The sequence below is a fragment of the Lepisosteus platostomus genome, chromosome 11 (genome assembly GCF_059453375.1).
Source record: "Lepisosteus platostomus isolate fLepPlt1 chromosome 11, fLepPlt1.hap1, whole genome shotgun sequence".
Classification (NCBI taxonomy): Eukaryota; Metazoa; Chordata; class Actinopteri; order Semionotiformes; family Lepisosteidae; genus Lepisosteus; species Lepisosteus platostomus.
In genome coordinates, this window is record NC_142621.1 from 36,481,437 (window position 1) to 36,509,092 (window position 27,656).

Here is a 27,656-nt window from a genome sequence, read left to right on the forward strand (position 1 = left end):
TTGTTATTGCTTCGGCTTCGTTTGTTGGTTTGTTTTGCTTTGTGTGTGTGTATTTTCATATAGCTTCGGCTTTGTTGTTTTGTTGGTTTTTTGTTAGTTTCTTTGTACTTTCGTTTGTTTGTGTGTTCATCCTTGTTTTGTCATTACCTTGCCCCAGTGTTACATGTTCAACTTTTGTGTTCTTTTGTACCCTGCTCCTGTTGATTACTCTTGTTTTCCCTTATTTGTATTTCTGGTTCACTTGTGTTTTTGTGTGAACTTTTGTATATAAGGTTAGTTTAGGTGGTTGGGTACACTTACACACTTAGTTGATTTTGTATTCGTACACTAGGTTAGTACGGGTGAGTGCCATTTTGCCATTTTGTAGTCAGTGCAGGTTAGCTAGGGTGCTGAAGACACCGAAGACCGTGTGTTTCGGGTTTTCTTTTGTAGTCAGATTAGCTTTCCCTCACTGTCCTAGCCAGCTCCACTTTGTTTGTTATTTTCTTTCCTTTGGCACCACTCTAGTTCCTTACCCTTATCACGCTTCCTAGTCCCTCACCAAAACCCCCCTGCTTCCAAAAGAATTATCCTAAATGTTACACCCCTTTACCCCTGGACACATGGGGTCGTAACAGAAAGCAACACAATGGATGGAATCTTATGCATGAATAACTTTAAATATCTTAAAATGTTAATACTAACCACAGCATGGTAGCACAGTGGGTATTATCTGCATGGAGTTTGTATGTTCTCCCTGTGTTTGTGTGGGTTTCCTCTAGGTACTCTGGATTCCTCCTACAGTCCAAAGACATATTGGTAGGCTAATTGGCTTCTGAGAAAATTGGCCTTGTTGTGAGTGTGTGCATGCCTGTGTGTGTTCCCTGTGATAGACTGATATCCTGTCTAGTGTGTATCCTTGCCCATTTCTAGCTAGATCCTGACAGACAACCCCCGCCACTCTTCTTCCAGACTCCTTCATGCAGAAATCCCTGTTCTCTAAGGCACATCAGGAAAACAGCCTAAACACCCTTACTAAACAAGAGCTGGGGCTTCTCCTGCTCTCTGGTTTCGCAACTACACCCTTACATCACACTTTCCACTGTTTGCAGAACCAGAAGCATAACAATCAGCCCTCCCACCTTGGGCTGGAGAATAAGAGATGGCTGTACTCCCCTGTTATGATTAACATGTTATGTTATCTGGCCTCAGAGCCACACATTTGCTAAAATTCCAGCTGATCACCACTCATTTACGAATGCCATCATTTCAATTGAAGTTACTACACCTATACCATGATTCACACCAGCACTTCTCTTTCAATTATCCTCGGTATTGACCAGACAGAAGAGAAGCCCTGTTGCCATCTGAAAGCCTGTTTCTGTCAGAACCCCTCCAGGCTCCTAGATCTCCCTTTTCGGGGAAGACGGCTCAGTCTTTTCATCCTGCTGTCTTCCCACATAGCCTTCATGCTCACAAACACTGGCCAAACACCTTCGGCGTCAGCAACAGTCATTAGCTACTGTACCTAGGACATGCCTCCTCTTTGGCTCACATTCGTCACCCTCAGGCTTCTGTAGCCTGCAGCCAGTCTGCTGTCTTGCCCTGCCACATGGCTGGTGACCACAACTGTTAGCCTCTGCTTTAAGGTTGCTTTTCATGGGGATCTCTCTCAGAGTTCCAGTGAAAAGTGTTAACTCCATTTCAGCTTCTGTGACTTTCCCCTTACTAGATGTTTTCCATAGACCTCCGTGCTGCCTGGGCTGGACTCCCTGCCCACTTCCCCAGTGGACACACCCACAGAAACATCCCCACACCTGCTCGGGCCTCTCTCATTGACTGACCAGTCTATGTCAAACACAAACACAACAGACAGACTCTGCAAGTTCTGGAGAGCTGTCCAATGACATACATTGCTGTCGTGCAGTTTTCCTTCACTCTCTGCAGTGTCTCTGTATCCCAAGAGTCTGTATGGTCTCTCTACATCCAGAGGGATCCTGAGTGGTCTCTCTACATCCCAGGAGAGCCCTTCATTCTCTCTGCATTCAGAAGAGTCTATAGTCTCCCAAGAGAGGTAAGACAGGCCATAGAAAAAGGACACAGCTATAGCTCACCAAACAATGGTTTCCATATCTCTTCCTTAATGTGGACCAACTCATGGCCTGTGTTAAAGGTGATCCTTTCATAATATACAAAGACTGACCTTAAAATGGACTGGTTTCTTGAAGAGTGAGTATTGCAAACTCCATGATTCCTTACGTGCATTCTGAGAAACTTTCACCTGACAAAGCTTGTTTCATTTGAATTCCATTAAACACTATACTAACTTCAGTTACTGTATATGACTAATATCAAGATTAATTAAATGTCTGAACTGATTTGATTGTCCTGTCAAAGTAACATGAAAAACAATGATGCTGTAGCTACAGTACTTGGAAAGCACCTTCATTTAAAAATATTATGGAAGACGTCCACTTATGGGCTCTGTGGTCCAGTTAATACAGGATCATACAGAGGAATTATCAGATCAGCAAAGATACAGTATGTATTCAAGGCTCCAACAACAGCACCTGGGATTTAAACCTAACACCCTCCGAGTCCTAACTCCTACAGTACTTAGAGCTGGAGCCTTAATATGGGAACTTCAAGCGCACATTTTTAACGCAATTTTTATGCAGCATTTTTTAATTTCAATAATTATTTTTCTCTGACAGTGTGCACGTTATTACAAAATCCATAATAAATCTATTTCCTCCTCGTTTTCATTCTAGTTCTCATTTTTCTATCTCTGGAAATCATTATGTGCCTGTCAAAATAAATTACTTTTTAACAACTCATATTTAACTTAACACTTTCTGAAAAACAAGCTAAGTTTTACACAGAATTGGAATTGCTGAGTGAAAGGCAGTTTTTACATATATAGAACACAGAAATTAATGACTATAATGCATTTATATTAATAGGGCAGAACTTCCATAACCATAGTTAATGTTCTCTGAATTTTAATTTCCTCTACAGTTATACAGAGCTGTGAGGCAGTTGCACTAACTAGCGGCAGTTGGGTTTGATTCTGAACTGGAACACCTTCAACGTACAGTATTCCACACACCTGCCAAATGCCTGCTGGTAGATTGAATGACCGGCTAACTTGCACATTATAACCAGTATGGGATCTGAAGGTATATTTTGAAAAATAAAATTTATATATGCCAACATTACAATCCCATATACAGTTTGCTATACATTGATTCAATAACACTTGATTCATACATACTTATAGTAGCTGCTATACTTACACCAAGATTTAGTTTCCATTGCCTGATGCTTTGCAAACATTGTGCCGACAATCCAGTCATAAGGCAGTATTCAGTGGATAATCTCATGGAACTACTTTCCCACACATGATGAACACAGCATTTTATCTTAATTTTAATATGCTTTGCATGTTATCAGGGTGGCACTGTGTTATAGTCCTTACAATTGCTGCCTCTCAGAGCTGGGGTCCTGGATTCAATTCCAGGGGTGCCATGTGTGTAGAGTTTGTACTGTACGTTCTCCCCATGTTCATGTGGGTTTTCGCCAGGTCCTCTGGCTTCCTCCTACAGACATGCTGGGAAGTTAATTGACTTCTGGGAAAACTGGCCTCTCACCTATTCCTTTCCGGGATAGACTAACTCCCCTGAACGGCTGAATTGGATAAAGCAGTTGGAAAATGGAAGGATGGATGTTATCTTACTCGTATATTATATATCACCATGCCATAAATATGCACAGTACAGTGCATAGGTAGACATGTCAACAGTTCATTATAGTTTAATACCTTTAATATTGCTTGGAATATTTTGCATTAAGCAACAAAGCAAAAGCGTCCATGTTTACCTACATCACAGCATTCTTCTCTTCTCTGCTCTCATACTGCTACATCTTTGTGTCAGTATTTGTTTGCCAATTAAAACAAAAACTAGCTCCTAAATTAATACCCGTTATGCCTGGAAAGCAAGTAAAAAGTGTTTTAGATATATCTGTGCCCAAGAAGCACCCAAAATTGTCCCCCTGGGAATGAATAAAGTATTTTGAATTTAAAAAGTGTTAGTTTAGACTTGAATGGAAAACAGTGGCAATGGGGCTGATGATGGAAAGGGCATCAGAAAATGACGATGACGTTGAGATGGTGAAAGTACAAGCAAGAGCGCTTTCTGTAGCTCATCTATGTGAAGTATTGACTACAAAGAGAATGGGCTCAAGATCTGAGTAAATGGTCCAAGAATAGTCCCTCTTGTTGCGATACTACTCTAAAACACATTCTACTAAATGTGCCTAAATTTGGGAAGAGCTATTACTCTATTGTCAAGCTCTGCTGGGGAACAAAGGACACAAATGACATGTTATGCTTAGGAATCCCTGACTTTAGGGGGTAAAATAATTAGTTTTTAGAAACTGCTGGGATAGCAGATTCAATTATTAAATGTTATTAAATTATCTAATTAAATTTTCTTATTATTTGATTAGATTACCTCCTTATTTACCTCCATTTTGTAATACCTTCCTTTTGTAACAACTGGGGGCAGTTATTTCCTGCTTTTATTTTTTTAAACTATATTTCACAGCTGGGTGTCCATATTCTCACCATTCACAAATTATTAGCACAGCACTCAATTGCAGGTTTCCACTGGGTGAACAGTGAAGCCTCTGAGAAACAAGAAGCTGATCTTAACTACTTGGGTTTGGCTCAGATGTGGTCTGACTTTTAGGTTTAATCCAGCTTTAGTCAGCCACATGAGATTTCAGCACAGCGTTGACTCTTCACTTACACTCGTAAAACCAAACCTCAAAGCAGAGAATTTCAGAGAACAACTTCCTGAAGGGAGAAAAAACATAGTCAGATTTAAAGTAGGTTTTTGTTGCATCTTACAAATTCACAGCAGCAGACAGCAAAGTTTAAAAGACAAGGATGCCCAAATTTATTTCTAGGAGCCACTGAACCTCAGCTAAATAAGGCGTCAACATGCAGATCTTATCTGACAGGGTGCTTAAGCAGCGAGAGAAAGCAAAATGACTGAAGCTTACATGTTTGAACAATAGGATGAATCTAGGGCAAGGCACAACTGCAATTTGAAACCAAACATGTAGGCTTTACATGATTAAAAATACCCTTATCAAGTGCAACAGGACCCTTTTCCTTTTAAAACACACAGTAAACAAACTTTGGTAGCAATTTAGCTTTTGGAGAAAAGTAATTGTGCGCTTGTCACAAACTTTGTGCAGTACATGAACACATTTATAAATGCTAAGTCTACACAGATTAGCAAAGCACATAAAAACAGGTAATAAGAAGCAATCAACATTTAAATGTACTTGACAGTGTGAATATTTTACATGTGGGCATCTGGAAGCCTTCCTTTCACAGCATGTAAGTCATTACTATTATGATTTACAACTGTATACTGTATGAGGTGTCCACGTTTTATACAATTATATTATGGAGAAATTATTCTTAAATAAGCATTTACAACATAGGTTATTTTACACAAAGGTTATGATTTAACTAGAGGTCAGCATGGCATGTTCTATTTCTCCCAAACTTTGCACCCTAACTGCAGATTTTCAAAACTATATGGCAATAACCAACATTGCACTTGCCCACCTGTGAAATGCAGTTTGGTATTTTTATTTCTGTACTTTTAATTATTATACTCTAATGTGGTGATACAGATGTACACGAGTTAAAACAGACTGCAGAGAAGACTCTTCTTTATGTTCAGTCAGCATGTACAGTATACACCTGCATCAATACAAAATTAGCAGAGTAAATAAAACAGAATTCAGATTTTATGTCCCTTTTCAGTGGTGAGAACCTTTCAAAACAATGTATAAAAGAAAACAGATCTGAAAACCTGAATCTCCTCCCACACTGGAGTTTTACTTATAAAGCACCTGACTTAGGACTGAGGCTGAAATAAATTAGGCTTTTCCTGTCCTCCAAACTGAAAGTCGTGCAATTTCATATCATATATACAGGTATATATATCATATAAATCGGTTAGTGTTCCCTTCATGTTGAGAGGTATCCAACACTGGAATAGACAGCAGTACCTAGTTTTGATATAAAGGGACAAACAAGTTCAATGCAGATGACTCAACTAAAAGTGAAAAAAGTGAAAGAAAGTGCAAACAAGCAATGAAATTCAGTTTGAAATTACACTACCTATAGGCATCAGAATCCTGAGTTAAGGTATTTCGAGACTTCCACCAGCAGAACTGAGGATGTCAGCACCCTTGCCATTAATGTGAGGATGTAGGTACAACAGAACATTATAACTGGACTAAATGGCACATTTATTTATCACAGTGCAAGACTTTCAAACAGCATGTACAGTGATTCCAGATGATGAGAAAACATGTCTGAAGCCATAAAACAGGGTATACTAGTGCTGTGTGTAGACAAACAATAACTGAGGCCCAGAGCTACAAGGGCAAATTTCTTCTTCTTGTGTTTTACTCTTGTGTCTTATTCTATTCTGTTGGTTATTTTGTGGACAGAAGTAAACTTATATCCCTTTTAACCTTCCAAGAGATGAGATGTTAATGACATGTTGTGCTGCAAATCCAAGGTTCTCAAGTCACATACTGTACATGATTCCTTCTGTCAAGGATTGCCATTGAAGTCAAGATGGAATTAATTTGAGGGTCTCAAGACAATTTCCATTTCAGCATTTGCAACAGAATGGGATAACCAACCCTGTGATCATGTTGCCTTTATCTCTTGTTCACCTAGGGGTTATTGATAACATAACAAAATTACAAGAGCATAGGTAGAGTTTAAACATTTATTTTTCAACTGCATACTTCAATTTAAACACCCTAATTAGGATTCATCCTCATTTCAGTGTTGCATTGACTGGGTTAGGGATGCTTTTATATAAACAGGCTAAAGTGTAAATGTTGCATTTGTGATTTGAAAAAATTGAACATGGTTAATTTGTACTGAGATAACAGCTGTCGGTGAACTTTTTATTCCAAGAAAATAAATGATTAAATGAAAATTATGCGACAGGCTAAGCGGGGTGGGTGGAATAATGCAAGAGAAACAGGTTCAGGGATGAGAAATCAACATCATTTGTCACTGTTGTGTCAGAGCGAAACAACCAGTGACTCAGTGAAAACAAAGTTAGAAGCGAATAAGCTTCCTTTGCAATGGGCTCAAAAATTGAACAGGGTGCAATGTGATCAAAAATAAATCCGGGAAGCCCTAATTATTGGGATAGGCAATCCAGCCGCAACCCTTCTGCCCATGAGGCCAGTAAAAAATAGACTATAAAGTGCAACTCACTTTATCTGACTCCAAACAAAAGGATAAACCACTTTAACACAAGTCACTAAGGCATATTGTGCTTCAATGATTCTTTCATTCTTTGGAATGCCCTCTAGTAGAAAATTCTGTGAGAGACAAGAATAGTACTTACTTGTTTTACCCTCTCTAAACTGAAATCTGGAAAAGCTCTGGTGTTTGATTTCCCAAGGAAAATAAAACAAAAGCCTCAGGGAGAGTGAAGGTTGCTTACCTCTGATACTCTTGATAAACTGATAAACTGACAGACTTGCATCTGATTTGCAAACTAGAAAGAACTGCCTGTTCAGCTGTTTCAGGACACTTTTATAAACCTAGTGTATAATATGTTTCTAGCAAAAAAAAAAGCTAAAACAATAAAAAAGCACAGATGGCAGTTTAAAACAACAGCCCTCAACCAAGATTTTCTGAAGGGATCCATTAGCAAGTTACAAGTTAGTCCATAATCCCATGTTTGCACATAGCTTTAATGTCACATTAGAATTTATCATCATGTGTTCCATTTGGAAAACATACAAAAGCTTTAACAACAGGCTGGGAATTGATTTATGGTGTTTGTATTTCACCTATTTTACAGACTGAAGTGGAAATAAGAAAAACAACAGCAGTTCTTTCACCATCTGTTACTTTTTGAGAATAGGGCTACAGAATCCACCACTGCCCCTGGGTACCAGAATTGAGACATCCAGATTCCCCCAGTCAGAAAGACAAGGACCAATGAAATCATCCCTAGGGAATGCTAAATTTCAACTTCAAGGACTAGTCATTTCTGAGCAACATTACTTGCATGTCTTTATGTCGAATGCCCTGTCAGATTAATAAAAAAAGAACCCAATATGAATGACAAGAATGAATTAAGAAGAACAATTAAAATGAACAACATATAGGGGTCAGATAATAGCACCATTCCTTCGTTTTTCATATTTCTTTCAGTTTCTCCAAAGTCCAAAACAGCCAGCAACCTTCAACAGAAATCCGAGCATTGTGCTCATCTGAACACCAACATACACTATAAAAGGGAAAAGAAACATAATAAATGCATTAAAAAACATGTCGTTTGCAAATCCCTTGGAACCCTGAATACTGTGTAAGTTACAAATGGACGGTAGTGCAAAGCCTTAAGGAAGCCCAGTTCATGTGAGACTTAAGCTTTGGTCTCCCATCACCTCGAACCAAATGGGGAACCACAACAAGTTTTTACGAATGACAGGTATTGAAAAGGAGCTGCTTCCCGACCTCGGACAACTCTATCCCCATCTGACAGCTCTTCACACTGCATTCCAGCAACAATACGGGTCCTTCCCATTTGTGTTATATCACCCCTCCCACCCCATCAACAGTGTTGAGATCCCTACTCGTTTACGAAAGTGCATCACCGCCGTGAACGGCTCTTTAAGGCCTCAAGAGAACGATGTGTTTGAGCTGTCCTCCAAGCAGGGGGGTTCAGTGCTTGGTTTCTGTCAGGATGATATTTGCTGTAACAAAGATCAAGCAAGAGATGGCCCACACCAGGACAAAGATGACCCAGACTGTGTGGCGGAAGGGAGACCGGTGCTTGTTGACCACGTCCTGCCCGAACACTGGCTCCAGGTGCTTCCGACTGAAGAAGACTAGGCAAGCAGGAATGATGTACTGGATGCCCGTGCCAGCATAGGCACCTGTGATGCCAACCAGATATTCCAAGTCGTGTGTACAGAAGGCCACAATGATCGGGGGGATGAGGGTGATGAGGGGGAAGATCACTCTGTCCACCACCCAGGGGTAGGTTCCGCCTTCCCGATGGAAGAGCGTCTTCCAGTTGTTGCGGAGGGTGACGGCAATGATTGGGAAGTTGGTGCTGATGGTGAAGACCGGGAAGAGCCCCAGGAAGTAGCGCAGGACTGCCACGTCAATGACGTCGCAGTTGTCAGTGAAGTTGAGCGTGTACATGTCCTTCAGGAAGCTGTTGTTGAAGCAGAAGATGGCCGTGAAGGACAGCAGGCTGTAGAAACCCAGAATGAGCACGTAGTCTGACAGCACAAGGCAGTTCATTCGCTTCTTGTCCGAGATGGGCGTCACCAGGGAAGGCAGGGAGTGCTGGCACATAAAGGAGTAGACACACACCCCGAAAAGGTTAGGGACCCCTGTTATATCAGCCATAGGTGGATGACCCTTTCCCTCACCCTTTCCAATGCGGATCAAAGCTAGGATGATCATCATGATGAATGCTGGAAGACAGAAGAATAAAATTAAAGAAAATGTAAGGCAGGAAGCTGACAGGCACCTTTTAAAATAGAACTGCTTACCTCACCTGGGTGTGTTTACATTTTGGATAACTCAAATTTTCTAGTGAAAACAGAAACATAACACTGTTGTGGAATTTTCTCTGCAGTTTTTGAAAGCAGCTGTGAAAAGCGCAGAAGTGCAAACACAAAAAAATAGAGGCATGGAAAAGATGTATGACAGTGATGATATTTTTCTTTTATTTTACCTGGCTTTATTTAAAAGGCAACAAAGTTTGTAAGGAATAGTTTTTTTACCTTGCATACATGTAAGAGTATCCCTTACAATTCTGGCACAATCAAATCAAAATGGTTAAAATGAATCAAGGCAATGAACTGCCCGAGATTGCCGTGTGTCAAACATTCAGAGTCGTGGTACAGATCTTCAGAAAAGTTCAAGTGTGCATTTTTTAAAAAAATAACCTTTTTCTTTTGACATTAACAGCCCCCTCTTGACCTGAATGAACAAGCTTCTGGAGAAACGCGCCCTTGTGGTTTTAGAAAAGGCCTTTTTTGCAGCACATCATTTTACTCTAAATGACCACCCTTACACATCTTTCTTTTAATCATGAGAGAATTAATGTTGACAAGGAAACATCATTTTGAACCAATTAGGCACCGTGATTGATTCGACATCACTTCTCTCAAACTCATGCACACCAGCCGAGCTGAGGCTGCTTATGAACAGCATGTGCAACAATATAGACCCAGACAACAAAGGACACAGTTTTCTCAATGCTACTTCTTAATTACATGCTTATCTCACCTTGTTTTCTTATTTTCGGAAACAATACCACAGAGTAATCTTCCTAATGCAATTAAACACTGTGCACTTGCTTTGGAGACTGCTGTTGAAAACAGTGTGACACTCTTCAGGACAATTTCAAGAACTGGGGGTAAGGTGTTGTTAATGCACATTGTCTCCACTTCATATACATTCTGAACCAAACAGAAGTAATAGTAGTAGTAGAAATAATGTTACAGCCTATCATGATTAGAAGGACTGCGGAATGCTACAAACACAGAATGCAATAAACAGCTACTTCCTAAATGTATAAATTAATCCATCCATTTTCTAACCACTTTATCTAATACAGGGTCTGTAGGGGAACAAGAACCTACTCCAGCAAGCAACAGGCGCAAAGCAGGACACACCACGGATGAGACGCCAGTCCAACACAGGGGACACACAGGCACAAATTCTGACATGCAAACAATCACTTCGCAGCCAGTTTTCCCAGATGCTAATTAACCCAGCAGTAAGTCTTTGGACTGTGGGAAGAAACATGTGCGCATGGGGGGATCATACAAAATCTACATAGACTGCACCCCAGGACCAGAACTGAACCCAGGGCCCCAGCTCTGAGAGGCGGTAATGCTAACCTCTGCCACCATGCAGACACTTTCTCTATGGGGGAACAAAGTCCCAGTTTAAAAGACTCTGACATGCTGTAAGAGTTACTACTAGCCAGTAGACAACAGCAAGCATGTTATTTTGGACAGCCCTCTCAACACTAATCAGGGCTAAATCGGAAATAAGAAAATGCTCCGTCAGTGCCAGAATGAGATGGATTACTTCTTTACAGACATACTGCTAAGTGAAAGGCCAATTGGTAATCCATTAATCTGAAGTTGGCGAGGGTCGGTGATCCAACTAAACTGTGGGTCTAATAAATATCACAGTGACACAGCCAAGAACAGGACTGAATCACTTTCGCTTCTTCAAAGTTCGATGCTTGTGCAATATTCATGAGATATTCAAGAGGTTTGTAATGTGTAGCATTAATCTCTTCACATTAATCAAAGACTTTGGCATTTGCAAAAACGATAATGTATTACAGGCAATAATGAAAACCACGATTAGCACGATAATAAGAAAACAAAAATCTAAGATAATAGTGAAACAGATTTTTTAGATTTTCAGGATTGGATGTGTCACCAATTTGTGATCCAAAAATTACTTAAATTTATATTATTTGGAATGTGAAGTCATTCTCTTCCATCTCTGACAGAATATTCCTTTTAGAATATTCCTCTCTCTTTCCTTGGGAGTCCTCAAAATGTCAGGCAGACAGAAAAGTTAAGAGAGACTTCTGGTGTCCCTATTCTTCATGATCTGAAAGCAGATGTTGTGGTATATGACTATTGTAACATAAATGAGTTTGTTCAAGATTCAAAATTATTTTGCACTGAAAATTCCAACTCCAGTCTGAAGCTCTAAACAAACATCAGTAGAAAAAGGGGAAAAAATCCAAAATAAGGGCATAAAACACTAAAATGGAATTACCATCTCAAAACCCTGAACAATCAGACCAACTCCAGGAAAAAAGAAAATCAGCTGTCCTTAATATGTAAAATAAAAATATTTTGTTTAATTCTTTTTTCCCCAGATAAAATTCATTTATTCCTAAAACACAACAACTTTCTAGGACAGTATTTCAGAGGACTTTACATAACATGCAAGTCTCAAATCATGTTGTGAGCACTTCAAAACACCATTGAAATCCTACATCTGGAAAAAAAGATACATACTGTAGTCAGTAACATTTTCTGCAGAATGAGGTGGACCAGATAAGCCTGTATTTCACTAGTCAGTTTTCCATAGCTAAATCATATAATCTTATTTCCTTAACTCCTTTCCTAGCAAAGGGTTTCTGAGGTAAACGCATAATGCTTGCCATTTCGTTTTTACCATATATCTCTTGTTCTGGCTGAACGCCATTCTGCAGATACCAACATTCTTACATTCCTCCTGCAGAATTACCTCAGCTACACTGGACAAGTCTGTTCTGTTGGGATCATCGTAATTTCACTGTTATCGCATAACTTGAATTAGATATTAAATTCCCCTTACTTCCTGTTACTTCTTTGATTGGTTCCAGAACACAAAAATGTTCCCTCAAACACCCAGACTACCTTAGTACAGCACAGAACCAACTACTTGTAAGTAGCAATGTACCGCACAGAGACTTAAAGTCTACTGAACAAATGCTAAGAATGTACAGTATGGCACATTCTTGTCAGGACACCATGTTCTAGTGTACCAGAGAGATGCTCTGTCATTGTGCATTTCAGATTCTGCCAGGACCCAGTTCATCTGTAAATCCTACTTATGCTAAAGAAAAAACAATTTCTGAGCTACCGAGTGAGATTTAGACTAAGTAACCTTCAAGGAAGACTGAATTTGAGGAAAATGAGCCTGATTGCTCATTGCTTGTGTCACTTTGTCATCGACAAAGTAATTCATGACTTGTTTACTCTGCCCTGTGCAATGCCATGCAAAGCTATGGAAAAATGACCATACTGTTTCATTTACTAATCTAATTCTTCATTACTTTCTTAAACTTCTTAAATTATAAAGAGCCAATGCCTGGAGTTAAAGGGAAAATTTGATTTAAAGGGTTAAGAAAAATAGCATACTTAGAGACAGATCTCCACCTTCTAAATGCACTAATCTTATTTACATTTGTAACAATGTACAAATGTACAACGTGTCTTTACAGATAACATAATAATGCGATCATACCATTTTTTCTTGACTAGGGGCACTCCCTGGAAGCTGGTCTATTGTGATCTCTATTCAGCACATTAAGTGTTTCTAGAAAAGTGCAGCAGATGACAACTGTGGGTACAGTAAATCTCTCAAGTGCACAGATTAACATACTGTAAGAATACCCAACGGATATACTATTTGCATCGCTTGATTCTGGATCCACTTTCATTTTAAGTTAATAATAATAATAATAATAATAATAATAATAATAATAATAATAATTGCTGGACACTCCATTCAAAGAGCTTTACAGGTAATGGGGACTCCCCTCCATCACCACCAATGTGCAGCATCCACCTGGATGATGTGACGGCAGCCATAGTGCGCCAGAACACTCACCACACATCAGCTATCAGTGGGGAGGAGAGCAGAGTAATGAAGCCAATTCATAGAGGGGGACTGTTAGGAGGCCATGATTGATAAAGGCCGATGGGAAATTCGTCCAGGACGCCGGGGTAACACCCCTACTCTTTTCGAGAAACGCCCTGGGATTTTTAATGACCACAGAGAGTCAGGACCTCGGTTTTACGTCTCATCCGAAGGACGGCGCCTGTTTACAGAATAGTGTCCCCGTCGCTACACTGGGGCATTAAGACCACATGAGCCGCAGGGTGAGCGCCCCCTGCTGGCCCCACTAACACCTCTTCCAGCAGCAACCTTAGTTTTTCCGAGAAGGTCTCCCATCCAGGTACTGACCAGGCTCACACCTGCTTAGCTTCAGTGGGTTGCCAGTTGTGAGTTGCAGGGTGATATGGCTACTGGTAAGTTCTAGTGCTTTGTTTTTTTTGGCTTTAAATGTGGCTGCTTAGGGCATAGTACCTATTATATTAAAAAATATTAGGGAATCAGACAGATCTAAGATTGTAGTATTTGATTGTAGATTGTTGTTTGATCATGATCATGAGCATCCAGAAAAATAAACATTAACTTTAAAGTGTATTGTATATTACCCCCAAATAACAAATATTAAATATATATATATATAAAACAGGATAGAAATGTGTGTGTGTGAAACCCAGGTCAAACAAAAGATACAATTGCTATGGATATTTTAATGTTTCACCAGAACATGGCTAGATTATAGGAATGGAAGCTGACTTGAATTGTCTAATTATGTTTAATTGTTGTTGTTTTTTACCTGGACTATGTTCTATTATGAACAAATATCACAGCCAAAATCCTCACTAGGAAAAGCAGATGGAAAATGAGTGAACAAATAGATGACAAAAACATCTCTAGATATTTCACAGATCTTTAAGTGTTTCCATCAATAGATCTATAATCATATGTACTATATGTTTAAAGCAATCTTCGCAAATGACTCAACATGTTTTTCATCACTGGACTGGATCAGTCACTTGCACAAAAATATTACAGTTGCAGCTTTTTCTCAGAAGTGGGAAAAATGCACTCCTGTACACTGTGCTAGAACTGACAAAATACTTATTTCTCATTTTTGCATCCTGGGTAGAAGGAAGATTATCTCCCTGCCAACAGTCGCATGCACATCACTTTGTGATATTCTATAGTATATATACATGAGCATTTGGCATAAACTTAATTCAGGAGATGGAAACTTAAATAAAGATCCAGTCTCACAGAAATGTCAGACAAAATGGTTTAGAGAACTGAACAAGTTTATTCTTGAAGCTAGGAGATTAGAAGGGGACTTGATACAAGTATTGAAAATCCTGATGAAATCAGCTCAATGCATGACAATGTATCAATTAATTAAACAAGCATGCATCGAGAACAACGAGGTGCATCGAGAAGAGGAAGCACTTATCTAACCGAAGGGTAGACAACGTACCCAGCCAGGTTGTTAAACACGATTCCCTGGGATACTTTGAAAATGAAAATGACTGGACTTTAGATAAATACTGCTAGCCACCAATCAAGCAAAACTAGGCACATGGCCTCATTTGAAACCTTTAAACCAGAAAAAAGATGCCAAATAATAAACAGCTGCCTCAGTGAGGCATAAACTAAGATGGATAGTGAAACTATATTATACTATCATCCATTGCTCCTGAAAATGGGTCAGATAGTTTTTTTTCCAACCACACCAGTCTTTTTCAATCCGAAGATAATATACAGCATGGCGGGGAGTCTGTGAGACAGGGGCCCTTTGAGGGAGAGCAGCCTCATTTATGCATGAGTCAGTGAGGCCAACAGCAAGGTCGCAGTAAGTTAATTAAAGGCAACTTACAGTATGTTTCATTGTGCAAACACTCTAGCTATTGAATGTCACTACCTACAGACCTGTCAGTGAAAGGGGCAAGGGTGCTGTTAGTGTAAATAAGCCAAATCTGTTTTGTCAGGAGGCCTTCTCTCAAAACCTGATGTTTCTATGCTCAGAATGAACCAAAACCAGCTGCTCATATTGCCCTAGAGTTCAATTTTTATTTTACTGCGTTTAACATATTCCAATGGAGAAATGAAAAACCAAATCAATGGAGAAAAAAGCATAAGACCAATAATAAGCTAAGTTACTGACCACACTTAAATCTCATTTGCAGAATATTTCCGTGATGCCAATCAACCTGATAAAATGCAATGGGAGAGGAAGCATTCTTTGGCTTATCTTTCTTTTTATACACACGCACTGTGCATGGACAACCGTTCTCCCCTTAATTTGAGATTAAAGGAGCTAACCAAAGACCCTGACAGATGAAGTACCTACAGTATGCAACTCCATGATGAATTTCCACACAAAGTTGGGTAATGCTAGGCAGCCCATTGAGAGAGCTCATTCAGACACTACAGAATATATTTGGTCTTGATGTCTTTATTCTTGATTTTCATGTATCAACTCTCTGGCCTCACTGGATTATTAGACAGGCTCATTTGTGTTTTTTATTTCTTTTTAGCCTGCTGTCCTGTTTAGTTCTTTCCTTTCATGGGAGTTCAAGTCAGAGGTCAGCTGACAGGAAAGAGCAATTTTGCCCTTTTATCTTTTTTTCTTTGCCAGACTTTATTGGGTAGAAAAGGATTAAAGGTTCAGCAAAAACTTCACAGTAATTAAGTGAGGCAGCAATTCAGCTGTCAGAAATTCAATGAGTCAACGTAATTAAACACTCAAAAAGGAAGGGCCTTTTTGCTATTTTATAATTAACACTCCATTCAGCCTCTTGAAGAAGTGGCGTAGTCCTGGTCTATCATTAACCCACTGTGACTGGGGTTCCCCAAACAGAGGCACACAATTTTCCAAGCACTGATGGGACTGGTGAGCTTGAATTAGTAAGAGTATGGTTGAAATGCAAGCACAATCCCTACATTTTACTGTACTTGTGAGCAACATCAGTATGAGCACCATCACTTCAAGCAATGCAAACTCATTTCAGCAATGGAATGTACCCACTGTAATTAAATTTCAACTTAGTTCTCAAACTCAAAGCAGTGATAACACTATAGAGGAAATATGACGGTACTATGGTTAACTTACTGTGGTCAATCCCACATTTCCCAAATGTAAGGTACAGTATTTTCAGCACAAAGTTGAAACCGTAAAAGTTTGGTAGCCGTTCTAATGGTTTTTTTTTGTTACGCATATACAGTACACTGTTTTCCAATGCATCTGTAACCCATTCAAAAGAGTAGGATCTGACTTTCCTCTGAAATTAAATGTCTCCAGCATAATCCACTTCAAATCTAAAACCTACAAAATAATGTTTTATCCGTTCAACAATAAAGAAATGTTATGGTTTACTAATAAGGTGGCAGAATGCCACAGTGGCTAGGATTGCCGGGGTCCCAGGTTCAATTCCTACCCTGTCCTACCCTTGTTAAAGTCCTACCCTGAAAAGCTAAAGGAACTGAATCTTAGTCTTCAGAACAGAGAATACTCCAATTAGACCCAATTCAAGAATTCAAAATCATCAAAGGCAAAGACAATGTCAACCTGGTGGACTTCAGAATCAACATGAAAACACTAGAGTAAACAAGGTACCCAGCCATGTTGTAAAGGATGATACCCTGAACTCTTTCAAGGAGCAGTTAAATGAAATCCTTAGATCAAATACTAACAAACATTCAAGGTAGACAGGCCTAGGGGCTTTTTTTTTGTTCTTATGTGTCTATAAAGGCAGACAACAACATCAATAAAACAATAACTATGACTATGATGGTTACAGCCAATCCATAATTTATTTTTCTGCATAGAATAAAATAAAAAAGATTAACCCCTGCCACGAGGCCAGTTACACATGCTTCATCTAACTGTTCTATAACACTGGGAAAGAGACTGACGTTTAAAAGAGGAAACATCAATCAATCAACTCAAACACCAAAGCATTAAAGAAGAAATGCTCTAAATAATATGGGATAATGAGGCAATAAACACATTTGGGCTCTAAGAAACTGAACTTAATGGACATGTTAGAATAACAATATGTTTTACAAAGTGGGAGCAGATTTCAGATAGGACACACTATAGAACACACTAAAATCTAAATCTAAAATCTAAAATCCAACAATTCATGTTAAATACAAAAACTGATTTAAATTAAGGCTTATTATATTACTAGCTTTTTTTTGTTGGTGTACAAGTGTGTCAAATTATAAAGTTGATTTAATAATTAATAATGCAGAACTAATGAAACAAGGCAACGCTTATTGAGCCTCCTGTAATAAAACAGCCTGGAACATCCACAATTAGTTCTTAACTAATTCATTAGATTAGGTTTATATTTCCCTGGATCCCTTAAGAAAGAGTTTCAAAATACATGGGATAATACTGTAAAGCATTGGGACCACTCTCTCCCTGTTTCTGGATACAGACTTATGAATTTCTGAGCTCAGCCTTTGATTACTTGAAAAAAAGAGATAGGCCTACTTTTTCAAGGTGTCCTGGATTAATCTGGAATTCCTGATGAGTATAAGCTCAAAATCCAATGCCCTTTCTAAATTCTGCAGAACTCCTTCCTAGCTGTCGGAATCTGGTGCAAACATTTATCCATAATAATTAGAAAAAAAGATTATTCTTTCCAACAGGCATTTTTATCTTCACCAACTGTATGCTTAAATCAATTGGTACAGCAGCTCCATTATTTTAACTCGCCATGAAAATTAAAGATGTGGCCAAGAATGAAGTTGGCTTAGGTTTGATTTATCTCCTGAAACTTTGTAGATAGGCACACTATGAAACTACAGAGTTACGTACTGATTTGTCCCCTCATAAATCATTTTAAGCAAAGTACTGCTACTTTTTGTCAATGAACATAGCTAAAGAGGTGGCAGACGAGATGCCACTGGCAACAGAGAAAAAAAAAGATGGTATTTGGAGAAAGGAAACTCAGCCAGAAGCTGAAAAAAACAACTGCAACACTTTGAAGAGAGTAGCTCAAAATCAACATCAATAATTAAGGCCTTTGTTAATGCATATTGAGCAGATATTGACCATGCCTTATGAAGTGACAGTCCCTGGGTATCTATGTGCAAAAAAATTATTCCTTTTCCAAATTAGCAAACATTCCAATTAAAGAGATCAGAGGCAAAAGCTGTAGGTTACCGGTGTTAAAAGGGAAAATTATTTGGTTTTCTTACAGAAATACAGACAAATTAGCTTAAGGCTTTTTTTATATGATCAGGAATGAAAAAGGAAGGTTTGATAAAAATCATTCCAGGTACTAGTGAAACAAGGTGTCTTCTACATGTCAACCCCCGTCAATTTCCTGAAGGCTGAGTAATCCACAACACCTTCCAAAAACAATAACAGTATTTACTGCTTGAAGTCTTTGGTCAGGGGTGTCAATCTCTATAATTACTTTATAAGGCTATTAGATTGGACATTTTCATAGCCACTTACAGTTGGTGTAAAAGATGTACAATAGACAAGGCACAGTTTATATGACCATAATCTGGGATTTGGGAAGAAAGAATGTCAATAAAATTATAACTCTCCATTAGTAACTAAGTGCTTATGTAGAAACATTTGCTAGAAACACTACTACACTGTAGAAATTGACCTAAATAGAGTTACAATTGACCATTCTTGGCCTAAATGTTTTCTAGTGTGAGCAAGACATATTTTAATGTATTTTTGATGTTACAGATGATAAACAAAACATACTAACAACTAAAAATATAGAGGACACAAGAGAAGCATATTCATACATACCATGCTTCTGTCAATGCTTCTGTTAATCTAATTTGGTATTAATCGTAGCGCCAGTTTAGTTTTCTGACCTTTTTTCCAAGTGTGTTTACTTAAGCTGCAGTAAAGCCACTTTTAGGAGACAGTTCTCTTTCTGAATTAGGATTGGTTTAAATCAAGATGTCCATTCACCAATCACACAAGTCTGACATCATTAAACAAAGGCTTTTCTGTGCCTGACTTTTGTGCCAACTCCAAAAATGAAGAATTACTAAACTGATGGTAGTGACAATGAAAACATTAACACTGCTTCCAAATAACTGGTTGCCTGCTGTCTTTTTGGAACATAAGAGAGGTACAGTAAAAAAACAAGAACAACAGGAAGCAGCAATTTGACCCATCTGACTAGTTTGGTACTTCGTAACTTACTGATCCAATGTACTAACTGGCAAAGAGGCCAGATGGGCAGTATGGCCTCATCTCATTGTTCAGGACTCCTGTAGGTGCTCTAGTATTTCTTTACTATGTTTGTTTCACCAAGGCTATGGACTGCTTGCCTTTTGTGAATTGTTTCATAAATCATAAGAATGTTAAAGACAAGTGGAGGGCAATAAACCCATTGTGCTCACATGATTGCAAGTTGCTTACTTGTCCAAGAAACTGACCCGGCTTTTAATGGAAGGTTTTCAGGCAATTGGCTTCAACAACATGACTGTGCAGCTTGATCCAGGTCCCTAACCAGCCTTTGTGTAAAAAAAGCAGACATGTAGACAGAATCGAAAATGTGGTGTTAGTGGTGCTCTGTACAACTTTAACATTTGTATAACCTTTCAATGAAATGTTCCATTCTTCTTCATGTACTCTAGCATTCTGTAGGCTTCTATAATTGCTTGGAAGACATTGTTTGGAAGCTGATAATGATGACTTAGTATAAAGTATTTTTATGATATTATAAAATGAATTTTATTTATGCTCTACAGCTAAAAAGTTTTTCTTTACCTTTCAGCATGAAATTAGTGTTTGTCTGCGAATGCTAATGCAGCTGCCTGCTCAAACTTAATTTTATTTATTTCTACTTAAAACTCTTAACAGAATAACACTTTTAACTAAGTAGTATTTTTTTTCTAAAACACTCTTTTAGGTTTGACAGATTTAAGAATTATCATCAACTTTCCACTCATTTCTGAATTTCAGAAATTTTGGATTCTGGACTTTAAGCAACAATTTAGGCCAGAACTCGGTGCTAAATAATGTTTATTCTGGGCATACTGTAAGTCAGGTACTGTGTGATTGCCACCTACATCTAACCATAATAATTAAGATATTAATATGGAAACAACTGCTTAAGCAGGTTCAGCTGTGTTTGTGAAATATTTGAATATCAATATCCCTTCAAAAGTACAAATGTTTCAAACCAAAGAAGCCATGAGAGCAGAAAACAGCTAAAAAAGTTATAATTAAGCAAAGTATTTCAATTAAAAGGTTCAAGCTCCACAAGAAAGAAAAGACATTTAACATTTAACAGAGAACAGTAAGCATACAAATCCTCCAGGTCTAGAGATCCCAACTGATCTCTTCACTACTTCACTTTTTTTACTAAAATGGCTAAAAATCTAGCCCATATTTCTTCAAACATATAGTATACAAGTACAGTTCTGTATATAAACCCCACCCACCACAGCTGGATATGATGTCTACTGTATAAAGACGAGTGCGACAACGTTACTGAACCTTAAGAAGGGATTTGTTTTTTCTCAGGCCCTGAAATCAATTTGCCAGTGGATAATGGTAATAAATTGCCTCTCAAACCTTGCACACCCTTGCCGTGGTCCCAAAGGCAAATGCTGATGATTGATACTGGATTACTGAGTGCAGACTTTTTTATAAAAAATTCTGCTATGTCTTCCCTACTCCAGCTACTCAATAAAAATTAAAAAGCCAAGTCATGAACCACCTCACTTCACCTTGTCAAAATTTCTCTATAGTTTCAACACTAAGAGCAGAGGACAAGACAGTGTCTCCTGTACCAAGAATTTAAATAAGTATGCAATGGAATTTAAGAGCAGTGAACAGTATTCAATCTTCTTCAGGGAACCACTGTGCCTACAAACTGCAGACTGGCTACTCTAGTAACAATAATCACCAGTTACTTTCAAAGTAGTCACCCAAGTGCAACCAGCTCTTGAATACAGGAAATGTTTGTTTTGTTGCTTTCTCAAAAAAAGGAAATTTGCCCCAAGTTTGCTATTATCGATGTTTCTGACTAATTTTAAGTCATTTGGGTAGCTTTTTGAACACAGAGTTTTAAGGCAAGGTTTTAGATACATGTTCTGGAGGTGCCCAAGTTAGGGTTAGGGTTTTGACAACACCTACTGTACACATTTTGTGATGTACTGTATGTGCTGTGGTTTAGGATGCATTTAAAATGCAGGAAAATAGTTAGTTTGTTGTTTTCTCAAAAAGAAAGTCTGTCAATCAAAAATGGTCAAAAATCAAAAGTTTCAAAAGACACTTTCTACATGCTAAACTCTCTTTAAATGAAAAAAACTTACAAAACTTAATAATGATGCATTTTGCATCGAACTATCTTCTTACACTGTAACTGAACCAACTGAAAATTTGGTCTGCTCTCTTTGGTACAGTAATTACCACTGTCTGGGGTATTGCTGGTTAATTAGCTAAGCCTATTTAACTTTCAGAAGAGTGTACCTGGAGACAATAAGCAGGGCAGTTCTTCAGCTGAAAATCTGTTCTCCTTTGCCTCAGTAGAGCCCATCCTCTTTTCCAATCTGTTCATGATGTTTCACGGTTTTTGATCAACTGTATAAATCCATTTGAAACAATATTAAATATTAAAAGTCTTTTATAACTCTCAATAATAAAAAGCACCAAAGTGAAATATTTACAGAATACAGAAGTATATTCCACTAATGTATGCTATGCTAAAAAATCTATTACTGCTCAAAATGTTTTGTTGTAATATGGTGCCAATTAGTCAATTATTTTTTTGTACTGTAGGGTGATAAATCCCTTCAGTGAAGAGATGCTGCTTACAAAAATTTTGAAACTAGTGTATCTAAACTGCACCAGCAGCAAACCTCATGGAAACACCTACCATACAATAGCAGGAGGCAAGAAAAACATATAAAGTCCTGGGACATTGGAGAAGATATCAACTGCTTCTCAGGGGTTTCAATTCTACATAAACTGAAAGAAGAAAACAAGAAAAATAGGCAGGAAACCTTATATGTCTATTGAGAAGCATTTTACATTATTCTACAACAGCATTTTACATGGCTCAGACATCACTCAACCTAAATACCAATAGAAGATTCCAACAGCTGATGCAAAATTAATGTGTCTTTATTATTTGTGACCAAAAACTGAACAATTAGGCTGAAAAACCTATTTATTATTTATTATATATATTTATTAAACCTATTATGTTATGTATTTTAATGCTTATTACTTCATTTATTCTCCATTTAGCACAGTACATATCTTCACCAAATGTAACAAACCAAAAGTGTATAATGAAAGGCTTCATAACTTCAGATACTCACAGTCTCGCTCAGTTAGAAGTTAATTTGATGCTTATTTAGGCATTAGTGGCATGAGCTTATGCAGAACTGTCTCTATCATGTGAACCAAAGGGACTGTGTTGCATAATGGTGTTGGCTTTCTCTCTAGGTTCGGAGAGTGAGAAGAGGTGCTCAGCCCTGACGGATCAGCACTGACAGATGCTGTGCCAGAGAGGTTGTACAGCAGTTGGGGCTCATGAAGGAGACAGAGCTCAAGAGACCAGTCCATAGCAGATCAGGCCACGAGATCTGACACGGGCCTGCACCCAAGCAAAAGGCAACAAGGAGCTTTTTCCCCCCTTTGACTCCTATTGAGTGTGTGGGGGGAGGCAGTGGGGGGTCTTGGAGCAGGAAATGTTACAATTGCTTGAATTAGTTGTTGTTTAAAGGGACAACTAAAAAGTGCACATAAAGATAAATGCCTCGTCTAAGTAAAGGAAGCAAAAACCCCTTCAGAAGCATACAGCTCTGCTGCTGTCACACTGAGCAAGTTTCTGAATATCTCTCGTGCTCCAGCCACTGGATGAGATGTTAAACTGAGGTCCCAGAGCAGGAGACAATGCTGACACAGTTGCTGATGCATGTAGTCTTTGTAAGTCGCTTTTCATGAAAAATGCATTCTACAACCACCTTCTAATTATAATTCTAAACATGAAGGCTATTTACCAATTATCTCAATTAGTTTGATGATGGAGAAATGTTATCCATCTTTCTAATTTACTACAGTTAAAGTTTGTAAAGTGTACCGACACCACAGGGAGCATCAAACAGCAGGGTGGAGTGTACTAAAGCACTAGACTAATTTACATTTGGAATAGCATTTCGGTAATTTGGGAAATTAGGTTATGAAGTTCCTGCAGCTATTGCCCCCTGACCTGAGCAATATGCATGACAGAACGTAAGATGCAGATGTTTATTGTGCCGTTAATTGGGGTTAATTGTGGACAGACGGTGGGAGGAAGACTCAAGGACATCACAGGCCCAGCGGTGATGGGACTGGTTACAGTGGGTCAGTGCTGTGATAATTGGGGTGAGGACGCTGTACCACGATGGCGAGATCCAACAGTCCCTGCCTGTCCTCTTGCAAGATGAAGGGTGCCACGAGTGACTGGGGGGTTAAATGAGAGCTGCTGCCTCTGTCAGGACACCATGACAGTTTGAAGATGCCACTCTGACCATAGCCATCACACTAAGGGGATTAATACGTGCACCAATGCATAGCATACATGAGAGACTAGGAGCCACAGTGTGATCCGATGAGTCCTCAGTATCTCCTGAAGAAATAAAACCGATATGAGAGCACAGGAGCTGGTAACCATGCTGTGTTCAGCGCTTAACTGGTGCAGTCACTAGGACTTGTCATCTGTTAAAATGTAAGGAAGGTTATGGGGGCAACAGGGGAAACCAAGCACCCAAAGGAAACCCACTCATGCATAGGGCCACAGGGACCCAGCTCTAACCACTGCACCACCATGCCGCTAAGCATGAAGGCCATAATTAGTTTAAATTATTTTATATTTTTCCATTTAAGAGCAAAACTTAAAACTTAAATCTTACCTGACAATGTGGAAGTCTCTGCCTACATTTACTTACTGAATATATCACCAGGACTGTAAGTGTTAAGATTATGTTTTTGTTCTAGAGCTTCTGTTTTGTAGCTCAGTAAATCAGGTCATATCTTACCAATGGTTAAACATATAAACTCATTTTTAGGGGGTGTAGAGAAAAAAATCTCCATTGGATGTATTTACTTAGACAAAATCATCAAAATTATGTTTTAGATAATATTCTTGTTACAAGGGAGGGCGAGCAGATTTAGGACTTGGACTGATGCATTGTGATTGCACCTGCCAATGTCTTGAGTTATTCACACACTGCTGCAATCCATCAGCAGGAAAACTTGTAGAAGAAATTAAACTTATCTAGCAACTTAAAGTACAACAGATGAAAAAAAGAGAATGTCGTTTTTTTGTGCTTTGTAAAGGCATTGAAGAAAATCCCCTTTGGCGATAAAGCTCACCCATTCCTTTGATCAATGATAGCATTTCACCCCCCACACAGCAGCAACAGTCCAGAATCTTAACGGAGGCCGTGTGAGTTTTCTTGCAAAGCTGTGGAAATGCAAGCTTACAATTCATTAGGGATTTTCGGGTTCTACGCAGAAAGCAGCAGACAGGAACCTAAAGGTATTTTGCTCTTCACGGCTGGATACGTCGCTTCATTAAATTGTTCAAGCTGAGCTTTAAGTAACTACATAATACCTAAATGGAGTACAGGTTTGCACAGCCAAGGATAAAGTTCAAGTCTCTGCTGGCCTCTTTTGGTTGTTCTTTGCAAATTAAGAAACCCACTCATGGGAGTAAAGATGAACTCAAAGAGGGGGAGGGGAAGAACAAAATGTCGTTGTCATCAATGTCACCATGCACTCTACTGGTACTAAAAGTAATATCACACCATCAATAAAGTAAAACGCTACTTAAGACACTTCTTTCATGTGCATCCAGGTTTAACGCTAGAGCTGCTAAAGGTACAGTAGCTTACAGGCTGGTTATATCTAGAACTGGCTGGTTGGTCATTTTTAGAGTTGCACGCATGTGAACTAAAACTGTTATTACGCCATTATCTGTGGTTATTAAGAACACCGTGCATAGCACAATTACATGCAAAAATTCCATTTTTGTCTGTCAGTTTTCACTGCCAATGTAATCATTGCACAATTATCTAAGTTTGTCTTACTTTTCGCTGCAGGTTGCTTTAGTAATGCAGTAATGATGTAAAATGCAAAAAATGTTGTAAAATAAGACACTCTCTTGGTCTGTCTATGTTCCACAACATTAAAACAAAGGTTCCCTACAATATTAATTAAACACTTTCAATGGTACCGCCCCACAAAACTAAAACTTCATATTTCTCTGGAACTAGGGGGGAAAATATTTTATTTCAGATTTCCTCAGTACAATATGGTTTCCAATACCTAACAGAAATTTAAACTACCTGAATTAATTTTCTGTTTGCAAACTACAGACAAGCATGTAAGTGACTTTTACTTTGCATTTCTTGTCATTTACATTTGCCAGGAAAAAAGCCACTGATTTTATGAGCTCACGTGTGTATGAATTCCTGTCCTCTGTAAATCAGACCACAGATAATTTATCTAAACCCACGAAACCACCTGTTTTACATTCCTTGGATGTTTCCAGGATATAAAGAACACTCCTCCCCTCATGGTCAATGAGAGACGGGGGGGGGGAACATTTGTTTTGCTTACAAAACATTTGTAGTTTGAGCCACTCGTCAGTGGGTTTACCCCTTTGTAGCATGACTCTGTCAGATCTCAGATGTCAAGCAAAGTAAGTCTGGGCCTTTTTGTGCTGTAGAGGTTGCGGTCCTCCAGATCAAGGTCCTGGCTACTTGATCATGACCTGTCACCTTTGGCACTTTTTTTTAAAACACAGGTGTCCTAATCCTGACTTACTAGATCAATTCCACTCAGGACTTGAACAATCTGGCCTCCCTTAAGAACCCCCTTAATTTATTTGGTGAAACAATTGTCCCATCTTTACCTGATCTGCTGTGTAGGACTATAGATGCAAAATGGCTGCTCCTATATTTAAAGATTTTTTAATCCTTTTGGAGGACAAGCTCTATGCAAGGAATAATTCTTATTATTGGTTGCTATATTATAAAATTGTCTGTCTCACACAGGAAGCACTGACAAACACTTTTGATTAACAAGGTAAGATGTGTTTTTCCACAGCTATCACAGAAGATTTCCACTACACAGATTTCCTTATACTGGGAATTCATGGCTAAATGGATCGTTCTGTAAAAAGGCTGTAGTAAATCCTAGTAAGGTTTAATGTTAATGTTGAAAGGAGCTCCTGGTCTCCTCTAGAAGAACCTAATCTTTCAAACTGGTTACTTCTGCCATCACCTTTCTCCCTGTCCCCTCCACCTCTAGTGATACGAGTGCAAACTGAAAACTACTCTCAGGTACTGATTCAGTGCTCATTTCAAATCCTCTGCCTCTCAACTGTGTACTCCCACATCAGAAAGTGTAGAAACAAGGAAGATCCACTGTGCTCCGCCCCAGAACTAGTGCCCTATAAGCAGTATGAAGGGGAGGTGTTGCTGCTGCCTGTTTATTTGCAAGCGAAGAGCTTTTCAGAAATGAACTGACAAAGCCCAAAAACAAAATTGTTTTCATCCAGAAAGATGTCAGATCGTTCTTTTTAAAATTTGTGTGTGCCTTACGACAGGAAACTTGCACTAATTTGCCTTACTTTTATGAGCTCGGGAAATGATCCAAAGCCTGATTATGATTATTGTTATGTTACAGCTCCTCAGTGTGATGGATGGCTATTCCTGAAATGTGTGTTTGTGTGACTGATGAACAGGGTTTTACGTGCTCTCAAACAGGCTGGCCGGGTTTTTTTTTTCCATTGCTGCACATTTACAAGACGCTGTGTAAATCAATAAAATATTGTAGCAGCAAAAAAAACAACAACTCTGGTTCCACTTCGTTGTTCAGTCTCTGAGTTGTATGCTGGCACAACCAGATCTAAACACACTTCATTACTGCAAACCAGTGGATTGCTTTTTCATTCATTAATATTAATAAGATGTCATTTGCACGCTAATTATATGGTGATTAGATGCTGATTAAGGTGCATGGAATGATTACTTACTACTCTGAATTTTAAGCTTCCACAAACAGCAAGGCTATTTATATGCTGTATCGAATTTTAATGAGACACTTATTGTGCATGGGCACCAACACTCCATTTAGACTACCTATGATTGGGGTTTTTTTTATTCAGTTTAAAATACAAATCTCATT

General features: G+C 38.7%; 1 protein-coding gene across 3 annotated transcripts in view; it reads right to left on the bottom strand.

The window, feature by feature from the left end:
• Positions 1-4,913: 4,913 nt before the first annotated feature.
• slc38a12 (solute carrier family 38 member 12) overlaps positions 4,914-27,656 on the bottom strand; it is a 108,936-nt gene continuing 86,193 nt past the window's right edge. For all 3 annotated transcript variants that reach the window (XM_088599436.1, XM_088599435.1, XM_088599437.1), the window contains one exon: positions 4,914-9,534. In XM_088599436.1, the coding sequence (XP_088455562.1) occupies positions 8,771-9,534 (764 nt within the window). In that variant the 3' untranslated portion in view covers positions 4,914-8,770. The remainder of the gene's footprint in view (positions 9,535-27,656) is intronic.